Source organism: Trichoplusia ni, chromosome 3 (assembly GCF_003590095.1).
Source record: "Trichoplusia ni isolate ovarian cell line Hi5 chromosome 3, tn1, whole genome shotgun sequence".
NCBI lineage: Eukaryota > Metazoa > Arthropoda > Insecta > Lepidoptera > Noctuidae > Trichoplusia > Trichoplusia ni.
In genome coordinates, this window is record NC_039480.1 from 17,072,022 (window position 1) to 17,082,348 (window position 10,327).

The following is a 10,327-nucleotide window of genomic DNA, read 5'->3' on the forward strand; positions in this document are numbered from 1 at the left end:
AAATTATTAATTTATCACATAATATATTAAATATTTTATTTTGTAGTAATGCATATAAAATTGTCTGCGCGTGCAGATTTAAAGTACTTTAATCCTTTATGGTACTTTGAATACAAGGCGCAGCCCTGACAAAGTTGGGAACCATCACTAGGTTTTGAAAGTAGTTTATTTTCATGGAACCATAGGATAAATAGTGTTGCACCGATAAAAATATATTTTTTTAGATACATATTTTGCAATGTTTTAGCGAAAATAAAATGTATACGACTCAGAAAAGCTAAGGATTGAGTTGAGTTTGAGAGACTGTATTTATGGAATAGTCTGGTTATTCCATTTACAAGTGAACACTGTATACTTAACTAACTTTATAAAAAAAAACTTGTCCCTTTGCCATGCTATTTCGTAACTAAGTGGTTCCATTAAAAAAATATAATGATATAGCTATAATAATTTAAACTTTCTTCAAGATTTGAGGTTCCAATTTTAGTCTAGTGATTGTTTCTTGTGGCATGCAGTAAGTAGGGTTGACTGGTTTGATCAAGTCGCTATTTCCTAGTAAAGAGAGGCCTGCCAGGCCGAACAGTGTGTGGAAGGGGTCAGGGATGTCTCCAGGTCTATCACTGAAGCCTCCCGTTTCAGCATCTTGACAAGCCAGGATGAATTCTTCTAGTTTCGCATTATCGACCCAGTGGATTCTGTTTAGCATTGTCAAGGAAGACATTACCCACCTGAAATGATAATTTAAGTGTTGTCAGTGCAAAAAACATGTTTTCCAAGCTTAAAATACAATAAATAATCTATCTTTATTGATTTATAATAAATCTTTATTGATTTGTGCATTTTTTCAATTACTACGCGTTTTATTCATTATTTTAAAAGTCGGCTAATATTTCCACAACATTTACACTTGTGCGACGCCATTTTCAAATGTTTCGAGTTTTTTAGTGTTATTATCTTACCATGAGTAACACAAGTCTGGTAACTTTTCAGGCCTGCCGTTAAGCCCACCGCTGGGTAACTGTCTCTCGCACAACCACCATGCAAGGTCATCTACTTTTAAGGCATCTAATTTCTTGCATATCGAAAGTGTGCCCACACAGCAGTAGATTAGACCTAGAAAATAAAACATTAAAAGATTAGTCGAAAAATTTGATGTTCTCTTATTTGAATGAGGATGAAGGTTGCTACTTTAGAACTTAGTAAAGTTGTTTTATTGAGTATGCAGTTATTTAACATTACAGCTTCGATACCAAAGTGTATATTAGAAGTATTTTTAACTTGGTAATTGAGCCAGGGGTCGACCACCACATTTTAAAGTATAATTATTGCAGGTATGGAAGAGAGATGCCTCACTACGTCATGCACACCAATGACCATAACAACTATAGTTTCAGCCATGGATATGTTAGCCTTAGATCTCACTGTTATTAAAAATAAAGCGAAAACAATAATCACTTCTTACGCCTAACTTACCAGCATGACTTTCTGAGCCAGGTTTGGACCCGAAGCCACCATCAAAGTTCATGCAGCTGAGTACAAACTGTACAGCTTTGTCAACATTAATAGCATCCAGTCTTTGCAGCAGCGACAGACACATGACAGCACAGAATGTGAATCTTGTGTCAGTTTCACCCCATTTGTCTCCTGTAGAATCATAAAAAAAAATGTAATAAAACCTTCTTTAAGGTGGATCTACTTTATGATTTAGGAACCTATGATAATATTCAACATTGAAATATAGAATATGGAAGAAATTAAGTTGTATCTAAAGATAATTTAGCAACTAAGTATTAAATGAAATGAATATTTGAGGATCACTATATAGCTTGGATAGTCTAATTCTCAAGAGTAAAATGTTGATAAAGAGCTCAATATAAAATAAATTAGTGCGCCATTTTGCTAGCTGATATTAATACTTTGTTCAGAACTTAATCAATGTGTAATAAAACAGATGTTTTTTATTTTAGGTTTTACATACCAAAAAAGCTGCCATCCTCCTGTTGCAAGGACTTTATAAATTCTACAACACCGTCCACATCAATTGCATCTAATCTATCATACATGGTCAGCACCTGGTGAAGGAAATGATCAAATAACAATTACAGAAAGACTTGTATGCTTTACAGAGAGAATACCCTTCAGGATGGTTGAGAGCGACAAGGAACATGAAATAAAAGTAATTACATCTTATATTTAGAGATTTGTAAGAGATGAAATAACGGCATACACAATAAAACTTTCCTTTTTCAATTAACATTTCTTAGATCCAGTGAAAGCAATGAATCAACATTATTTTTTGTTAGTTATAAGTTATATTTTGTTAATAACCAAGTAAGTATACCTGCACAGCACTAAGCGTGTATAATATATGTGGGTCGTGTGGGAAACTGGCCGAGATGCCACCACTCTCCTTGTTCTGACAGGTACTTATGAAGCTTATAATTTCCTCTTTAGGCATTCTGTAATTGATATAAAAATAATTTAAATAATGAAAATCTGTTCATCAGAAATCCTATGATAAAAAACGTTGTAGTATTTTTATCATGCGACAATAGTAATACTGCACTTAAATCTGTATAAACAGCCTTAAGATAATCTGTTAATTAGTCTGAATTCCACTTTTATGTGCATAAAGATGTTTGAAAACCAAACTTTAATTTAGATATTTCGTTATGAAATAATATAATACTAATATTTCTACTTATCAAAGTCAGTGTCAAGTGATTTAGTGGTAGGTTGTTTCTACTCTATAACATGTGTTTTCTAGATTTTTTGCTGTTTTTAGGTATTTAGGTATACTTTTCAGGACAGAAGGCCTGTCCATTGGTTTGTGCTAAATTAATAGGCTAAAGAACTTATTAATGATGATAACTTCTTTCAGATCCATCAATAGCACCACATACGAGGAGTGACAGCAGCCCACTACAATGGGGTTTACTAAATGTGATACCTATTACCTAGCAAGGTTCGGTTGAACCAGAGAAAATTAATAAAGATCCTCACCTATGCGACTCCCCCATAAGCTCCATAGCAGTTAAACTCCAGTATATTCCCGACATCCGAAGATATTCAGTCATACAGTATTCATAATCATCTTTATTCGTTCCATACTTCGCTAAATAGTCGGAATGTTTCTCTATTAACAAGGTAGTGGGTCTATCCGGCTTTAAGTTCACGTCTTTGGTTGTGAAATCCATGATTATTTAATGTCTTAATCACTAAATCAAACTATTTCTTAATAAAATTGATTTGTGATGATTACATGACAGAAATCTACACCACGGTAAATGTCAATTGTTAACTGTCAAATCAATATTGACTTGACGGATTTGACAGTTGTAAATATGGTAACTTTAGCCTTATAATAATAGTTAATTAAAAATATCTATTACAGAAGCCAGCATGATGTTATTAAAGTCCAATAAAAAGTTATTTATGCAAAAAATACTTAGAATGTTTGATCGTATCTGCATAGAACAAAACGTAAATTGTAACGTTCCGCTACACGTACGACGGACACACTTAGGCAAACCAATTAAGGAATAGGTAAATCACGACGACGATAAAAGCCATGACAATATTTAAATTATTTAAATACCTGGCCATTTATAAAATAATGTGAATGCAAATAAGTTCTATTACAAAAGAACACATATTTTTTTTAAATACTACTCCCGCACTAAGCTATGTATAACCGGAGGAGCTTGTGGCTAAGCTATAACCGCATAAGTGAATCGATCACAGGTTAAGCTAAGCTTGACGCGGTTGGTCCATAGATGGGTGACCATCTTTGTCATAACGAGTTCCACCGTGTTTCGGAAGGCACGTTAAATTGTGGGTCCCGGCTGTTATTCTTACATCTTTGACAGTGGTTACAGCTAGTCAGAAGCTTGAAAAGTCTGACAACCAGTCTAACCAAGGGGTATCGTGTTGCCCAGGTAACTGGGTTGATGAGGTCAGATCGGCAGTCGCTCCTGGTAGCCGACCCCAACATAGTTGGGAAAAGGCTAAGCCGATATATATAATTATACTTTCGCACTAAAGAATTTATTCCTTGTGTTGCGGGGAGTTTCACAAACAAAGAATTCACATGCAAAGACACCCACAAACGCTTGTCCTACGCGGGAATCGAACCGCTCGCGCTCAGTGGGTTTGGCGTCGTGACCTCAACCACTCGGCTATCCGTGCAGTCGAATTTTTACAGTAAAGAAGTTAGCAGGTTGGATTTTGCATTAACTATGTATTTGCCTCGTGCCTATACCTATCGCAATTCATCGTACCTGTGGACACGTGCAAATATACGATTTACGATATATAATATAATATATTCTTTTATTGAACTAGTTAACAACTAGAACTAGGTCTGAAAAGTTTCAACTTTACAGAATTCTATGAAAATCCCTATTCGACCTTTCATCAAGTTACAAAGTATCATGTTAACATTGTAGGTATTTCTAATTTATTTTCACAAACTCGGCCTATTGTCAAAATAAATAGCTTTTTAATCAAACCAAAACAATACAAGCTTTGTTTTACTACTACACTTACCATTTTTTAGTTTGAAAATATTTGGTTGTGTTTCATATCTAAAATCGAAATGTACCTACTCTACTTGGGTATAAAAATATGATGAAATATTTTCATTCAGATGTAACGATGTTTTTCTATAAGAATAAAGGCAGGGGCTTCACCTTTTACCTGTACCTGCTGGGTAGTTCCCGTTGTCCGACAACGGGAACAAGGTGAGAAGAGAGAGTTGCTACTATCTACGACTAAGAGCCGCACCATTAAAAGGGAGATGAACTTATCCTTTTTTAGGATCCAGTAAAAAATCGTCATGACATTCCTTCGCACTGGGGAAGGCAAAAGGGTTGGTTCTTACTGTCCCACTTTAGAGATCCACTAAGAAAGCTTCTCCATTCCTTCTAATCGGGAAAGTAAACGGGTATGCTTTCGCATACCTCCCCGAAAACGAAATAGTTCTTTCTTAACTTAAAGCCTTGGTAAAAGTTATGCATCTATCTCACTAGCCATTAAAACGTAGAAAGCCTGAGCTGGTTAATTACTAAATTTATTTACCTATAATCTTTCTAATAACTATCACTATCACTACAACTAAAGCTGTCTAGTTTTACGTACATTATATGCCAGGCAGGCATGCCATGATGGTGATCCCGACGATGGTACCGGAGAAAATTAATTAAAAAATCCCTAGTCTAGCCTTAATACGTCGTTACTTAATCGTTTAACTTCGATTTCTGAGATATTCTGGTGTCGAAATGTCAGTTTACTTTGTCAAAGTCGTCTGCAAAGGCGACGTAGTTGAACTTAGTATCGCGTCTATTTCACGGTAAATGTTTAAAACGATCAACTAATCTTCTGTTAGAAATATGAAAGCAGGTTTAATTATACATCTTCTGTTTTTTTCGTAAATATAGTGACTTCGATCCACAACAGAATCGGTTGACAATGTTTTTTTCAAAATACTTTAATCTGACGACTGTCTGGTGTAATGATTAACATAAACTTGGAGCAGATGGAGTCAGTCAATTTAATTTGTTTGTTAGTGGCACTTTTTCGGTCAGTCAAGTCCCATATTTACTCCATGAAATTAAACCTCCTATTAGGAAGAGAATCGGATCGAGATCGTGAACTATTCTGCTAAAAGGGTTCAAATCTAATCGTTTTGAGCCAGAGAGCAAGCGGGTAACACCAAAAATACAGTTAATATTTTTTGTTTTACAACCAAGTATGAAGTTTCTGAATGAACTCCTCACTACTTAGACTTGGAGTCTGTCTTAGGCGAGTTAAAAACTATAAAATATCGTATAACTTGGGACATTGGTTTCAACCCACTCACTCAATCTAATTTCCTATCAAATGTAGAGGGACATTAAATCACTACTTATGTCTATAAGCCTTTTGATTATTTTATACCTATTCTTTACATTTTTTTAATGTAAAAAATAGGTATATGAGGTATATAGGGTTATGAGCTGAAGTATCTAAGTGAAAATTTCCTTACTTATACGGAGTATTTCGGGCCACAACCGTATTTTACGAGTAACTGAACACCAGGAACTTATTCCCGGAGGTCAGATTACCAAAAGGTTTCAACCTGAATAAGCACTAGCCATTAGGACGTATACAAACAATGTGTTTCACACAAACTATTTACCTTGACATTCACTGACCCAAATCCGGAGAAAACAGTCCTTTTCCAGTGTGAAACTATAAAAATAACGTTCAGGAATAGAATGCGTTTATAATTTGAAACCATTAAATTTTAGGCCGATTCTCACTTTGTTATATTTATTCAGTTTCGACTTGTACACAGATTCTGGAGAGGAAAGAAAACCTTCATGTCCTCGTAAGATTTTATTAAACGACTAGCGAGCGTTTTCAAACATCGATTGAACCCGCGACACGGCGCGCTCAGTGGGTTTGGCTTGGTGACCTCAACCACTCGGCTGCTCGGTGCAGTCAAAATATCATCTTGTCTTTATTTTTATTAAAACTTTGTCGCTTTTGCAACAACATAGTTCTATAAATTACACAGAACTTAAAGCTACAACAAAAATTAACATCAATTTACTACTTCTTGGGGGAGGCCTTTGCCCAGCAGTGGGACACAGTAGGCTAGGAAAAAAAAAACTTCTTCTTAATGTTCGGACCGATGCCTTATGGTCCCATGTCTTGAATGCTGTATTATTCAAAAGTATTTTGATCTTTTTCGTCAATTATACCAAAAAGTTTCGTTTAGTTTCAGCATTTTTTTACAGTCGATGCTTAGCTGGCAAGGAATTTAATTTTGCTTCGCGTAACAACTGCACTTTACGCTGCCGTAACAATTCTCAAGCAAAATGGAAAGATTCCAGAGCCTGTAATAGTTAACAGAAAATAAACATGCTGAATACTTTTAACGTCTATTGTTTAGCTCCAGAATCGAAGAACATAGGGTATTTATGCACTATTTAAGGATAAATGCTCTACCTACTTCTTATCCCTACTCCCAAAATAATTAGTTTTGTTATTCCTAAACTTGTTGGATTTCCGAAAATAATGTCTGATTGCGAATAATAGGCAAATTACTAACAATATACATAGAATAGAATAGAATACACACACTTTAGATGTCACAAATGGTAGGTATATAACAAGCCTTTCAACGTTCCAGACACCCTTTAATATAATTAAACATTGACATGAAACCTTCTGACGAATCTAATCACAATTAGAAACATAATGCCGTAAAGGTTTCAGCAAGAACTTAGGAAAATGAATCTTAATACAGCGCACTAACGGTGATAACAGCAAGCAAATTGGTTTTAATATGTGCATGTGACCGTATCCAGTATTTTATCTTATCAAATAAATCGAATAAGACTTCAATGCACATTATAGACTCAGTACCATATGTAAGGACTCTCAGAATGTTGATCATGAATTCAAAAAGCGAGATAGAGCAATAAACTTTATATAACAGCGTCTCTTTTACCCATCGCTAACAGTCTTGGTTTAAGTTTTTTTACTTTGTACCCTCAGGGGTCGTTCACGCTTGGGTTTTGTTCATCAAAGCGTTATTGATGTAGCCAGAATGAAGTGCATTTATAGAATCGAGTGGGAGTCAGGATATTTGAATATTGAGTTGTTTGATTTTCATCCGAGCTTAATTGATCCTGACTTCAAACAAAGATGGTTGCCAACAATAGGTAGATTGCTCAATTTGACTTAAATGACTCTTCGAAAATGTAATGAACTCTACATACCTATATAGCATTTTATAAAGGTTTAACAGACGTACATTAGTCTTCACCATCCTAGCCTTTTCCCAACTATGTTGGGGTCCAGTCTACCCGAAAGTATGTAAATATAAGTGTTTTCAAGGAGCGACTGCCTTTCTGACCTGGGAAACATGATACCCGATATAGTAAGTAAGATTTATAGAAAAACAGCCGGGAGGTAAAATTGAACGTACCTTCCAAAACACGGAGAAACTAGTTATGACATAGATGGTCACCAAACATGGCGTAGCTTAATCTGTGACAGATCAACTTGTGCAGTTGTAGCTAAGCCTAGTTGTCCTAGTATATAAATAAAAGCAAGAAAGACTCTAAATACGAACCCAGTTTCCCAGCATTCGCACAGAAAGCAATGAAAACGTACATGTCTAAAAAATTTCGTGTGTAGCTTTCTTGTTGATATGGATTTACCGCAGTAATACGTGTTTTGTCAAATATTTCCAATTTTTATGAGAATCTTCTCGGACCTACCACTTACTCTTAAAGTAAGAATGTTTTAGTTTTGAACGTGAGATGGCGTTACACGACGAAGAACGCTGTCTCGCTCGTACTATTGCGACAGTTACTGAAGTGTACCATTTTCTGAAGTATGTAATGTTGTCGGTCGACTTACTTTTGGCTTACGAACCCGAACCTATTGTTGTTATTGAGGTCATAAACGTTTTATTTCATTGCAGGAAAAGGATTATGTTACGTATTTTTTTTTGCTTTATATTTTTCCCTACTCTCTATGGAAATAATGATATTTCGGTGCGGCATTTGTTTATTTATTTTAATACTTTAGTGGTAGGTTATTGCGGCGGGCTTCTATTTTCAAATTTTATTTTTATTTTTATGAGAAATTCGTAAGCCCACTGATCAATATCATCGTCATGTAATAATCTGGTACTCACCCAATATTTTCATTAATCTAGCATTTCTTTATTTCTAACTTTAAAAGAATAATTAGTAACAGTAATTCATCGTTGATTCATGAAGACGCGTCGTGAGTTTTACAACATGAGTTATCTCGTGTTATCTCAATGAGGGGTCATAAACAATGTACTACAGCTGATAATAGCTCTTTAGTGGCCGGTGTACACGAGCGGCGATGATATGCAAGCTAGATGTAATGATGAAAATATGGAGGATTAAAAAATGGGGTAAGAAGAATAATTATAATATCTACGGTAAGTATATTTCAATTTATGTTACATTTCTTTTCTTTTTGTTAAAAATTGGATTTATCACGTTACTTTTTCTAAATACTCTGTACACAGTTTTTCATAATATCTTATTAATTTATCCTATCGCTGGTCTGCTGACGATATGTCTGTTATTTTAATTGTTTGTGTACATAAATGGATATAAATAAATAAGTATCTAATATTCGTTTACAGGGATAAAAACATCCGACTCAGTAAAACATCTTCCAATTCTTGGAAGTCATGGATACATATACAGCTAAGGTTTGGTGTTCGTTTTCAGGGTAATTTGCTTCAATTAGAGGGATCATCGGCATATAATTTCAGATCTAATTTACAATAATTGATGCTATAGATATAATTATAAATCTGAATGAATTAAGTCTTGGATGAACTTTGACCATATCTGCTTCGACTTAAAAATTACAGACATGGGTTTAAAGTGATTTTAATCTATATCTATGCTATACTAATATATAAAGCTGAAGAGTTTGTTCGTTTGTTTGTTTGAACGCGCTAATCTCAGGAACCACTGGTCCAAATTGAAAAAATATTTTTGTGTTGAATAGACCATTCATCGAGGAAGGCTTTAGGCTTTAAACCATCACGCTGCGACTAATAGGAGCGAAGATACAATGCAAAATGTGAAAAAAGGTATACCTGCCTTTTTTCACAATCATAACTTATATCTTCTCCCCACGGGGACGAAGTCGCGGGCAACAGCTAGTTTTTATTAAAGCAAGACAGTACAAACATTCGTTTCATAACAACGTTTAATTGTTCTACAACCCTGGAAAGGGGTTTTGACTATAAATCACGCTCAGTTGTTTTTAGTGAGTTGATTTGCAGAGTCCCTTTTCAATGAAAGTTTTTCACGTTGTTTTCTTAACATCAGGTATCAGTAGTGTCTTAAAATGATATAATGATACAAGCCTAATTAAATAGAATTATGTGGACTAACAGCAAGGTAGGTAGGTATACAAAACGCGCATGTACAGTTTGCGTTCCATCCCTTGTCTAAAAAAAGCGTAGCGCGAATTAGGTGTCTTGATGGGATCATTCAAGATAAAAATATAAAAATATTTTTCCCTCGTGAATTCGATTTAAGTTAATACAAGCATCTGTTGAATCTCAAAGCAGTAGCTTCAGACAAAACTATATAATGGCTCTTATAACGAGATCTTTTCTACACGAGTGTTTACTAAGCATATTCAAACGGTTCATATAATAGGAATATATCTCGTGACGAACGATGTCTGACAAATTACGTATGTATTGCTTCACTTCACACTAAATAGCTGATTTACATAATATCTTTAAACCATATAATTATGGAAATGT

The 10,327-nt window shown here is 34.8% G+C and overlaps 1 protein-coding gene across 1 annotated transcript; it reads right to left on the reverse strand.

Moving 5' to 3' along the window:
• Positions 1-3: 3 nt before the first annotated feature.
• LOC113492201 (geranylgeranyl transferase type-2 subunit beta) lies at positions 4-3,293 on the reverse strand. The gene is made up of 6 exons (XM_026869559.1): positions 3,004-3,293; positions 2,342-2,459; positions 1,979-2,072; positions 1,474-1,644; positions 960-1,113; positions 4-728 (listed from the first exon to the last, which is right to left on the reverse strand). The coding sequence occupies exons 1-6, from the start codon at positions 3,195-3,197 to the stop codon at positions 452-454; spliced, it is 1,008 nt and encodes a 335-aa protein (XP_026725360.1). The 5' UTR covers positions 3,198-3,293; the 3' UTR covers positions 4-451.
• Positions 3,294-10,327: the final 7,034 nt, after the last annotated feature.

Bases quoted from the DNA above. Each gene is read 5' to 3' on its own strand.
- LOC113492201 (XM_026869559.1), bottom strand. From the start codon at position 3,197: ATGGATTTCACAACCAAAGACGTGAACTTAAAGCCGGATAGACCCACT. The intron at 2,073-2,341 runs GTATACTTACTT...TTCCTTCACCAG, and splicing joins ACACGCTTAGTGCTGTGCAG to GTGCTGACCATGTATGATAG. The intron at 1,645-1,978 runs GTATGTAAAACC...ATGATTCTACAG, and splicing joins GGAGGATGGCAGCTTTTTTG to GAGACAAATGGGGTGAAACT.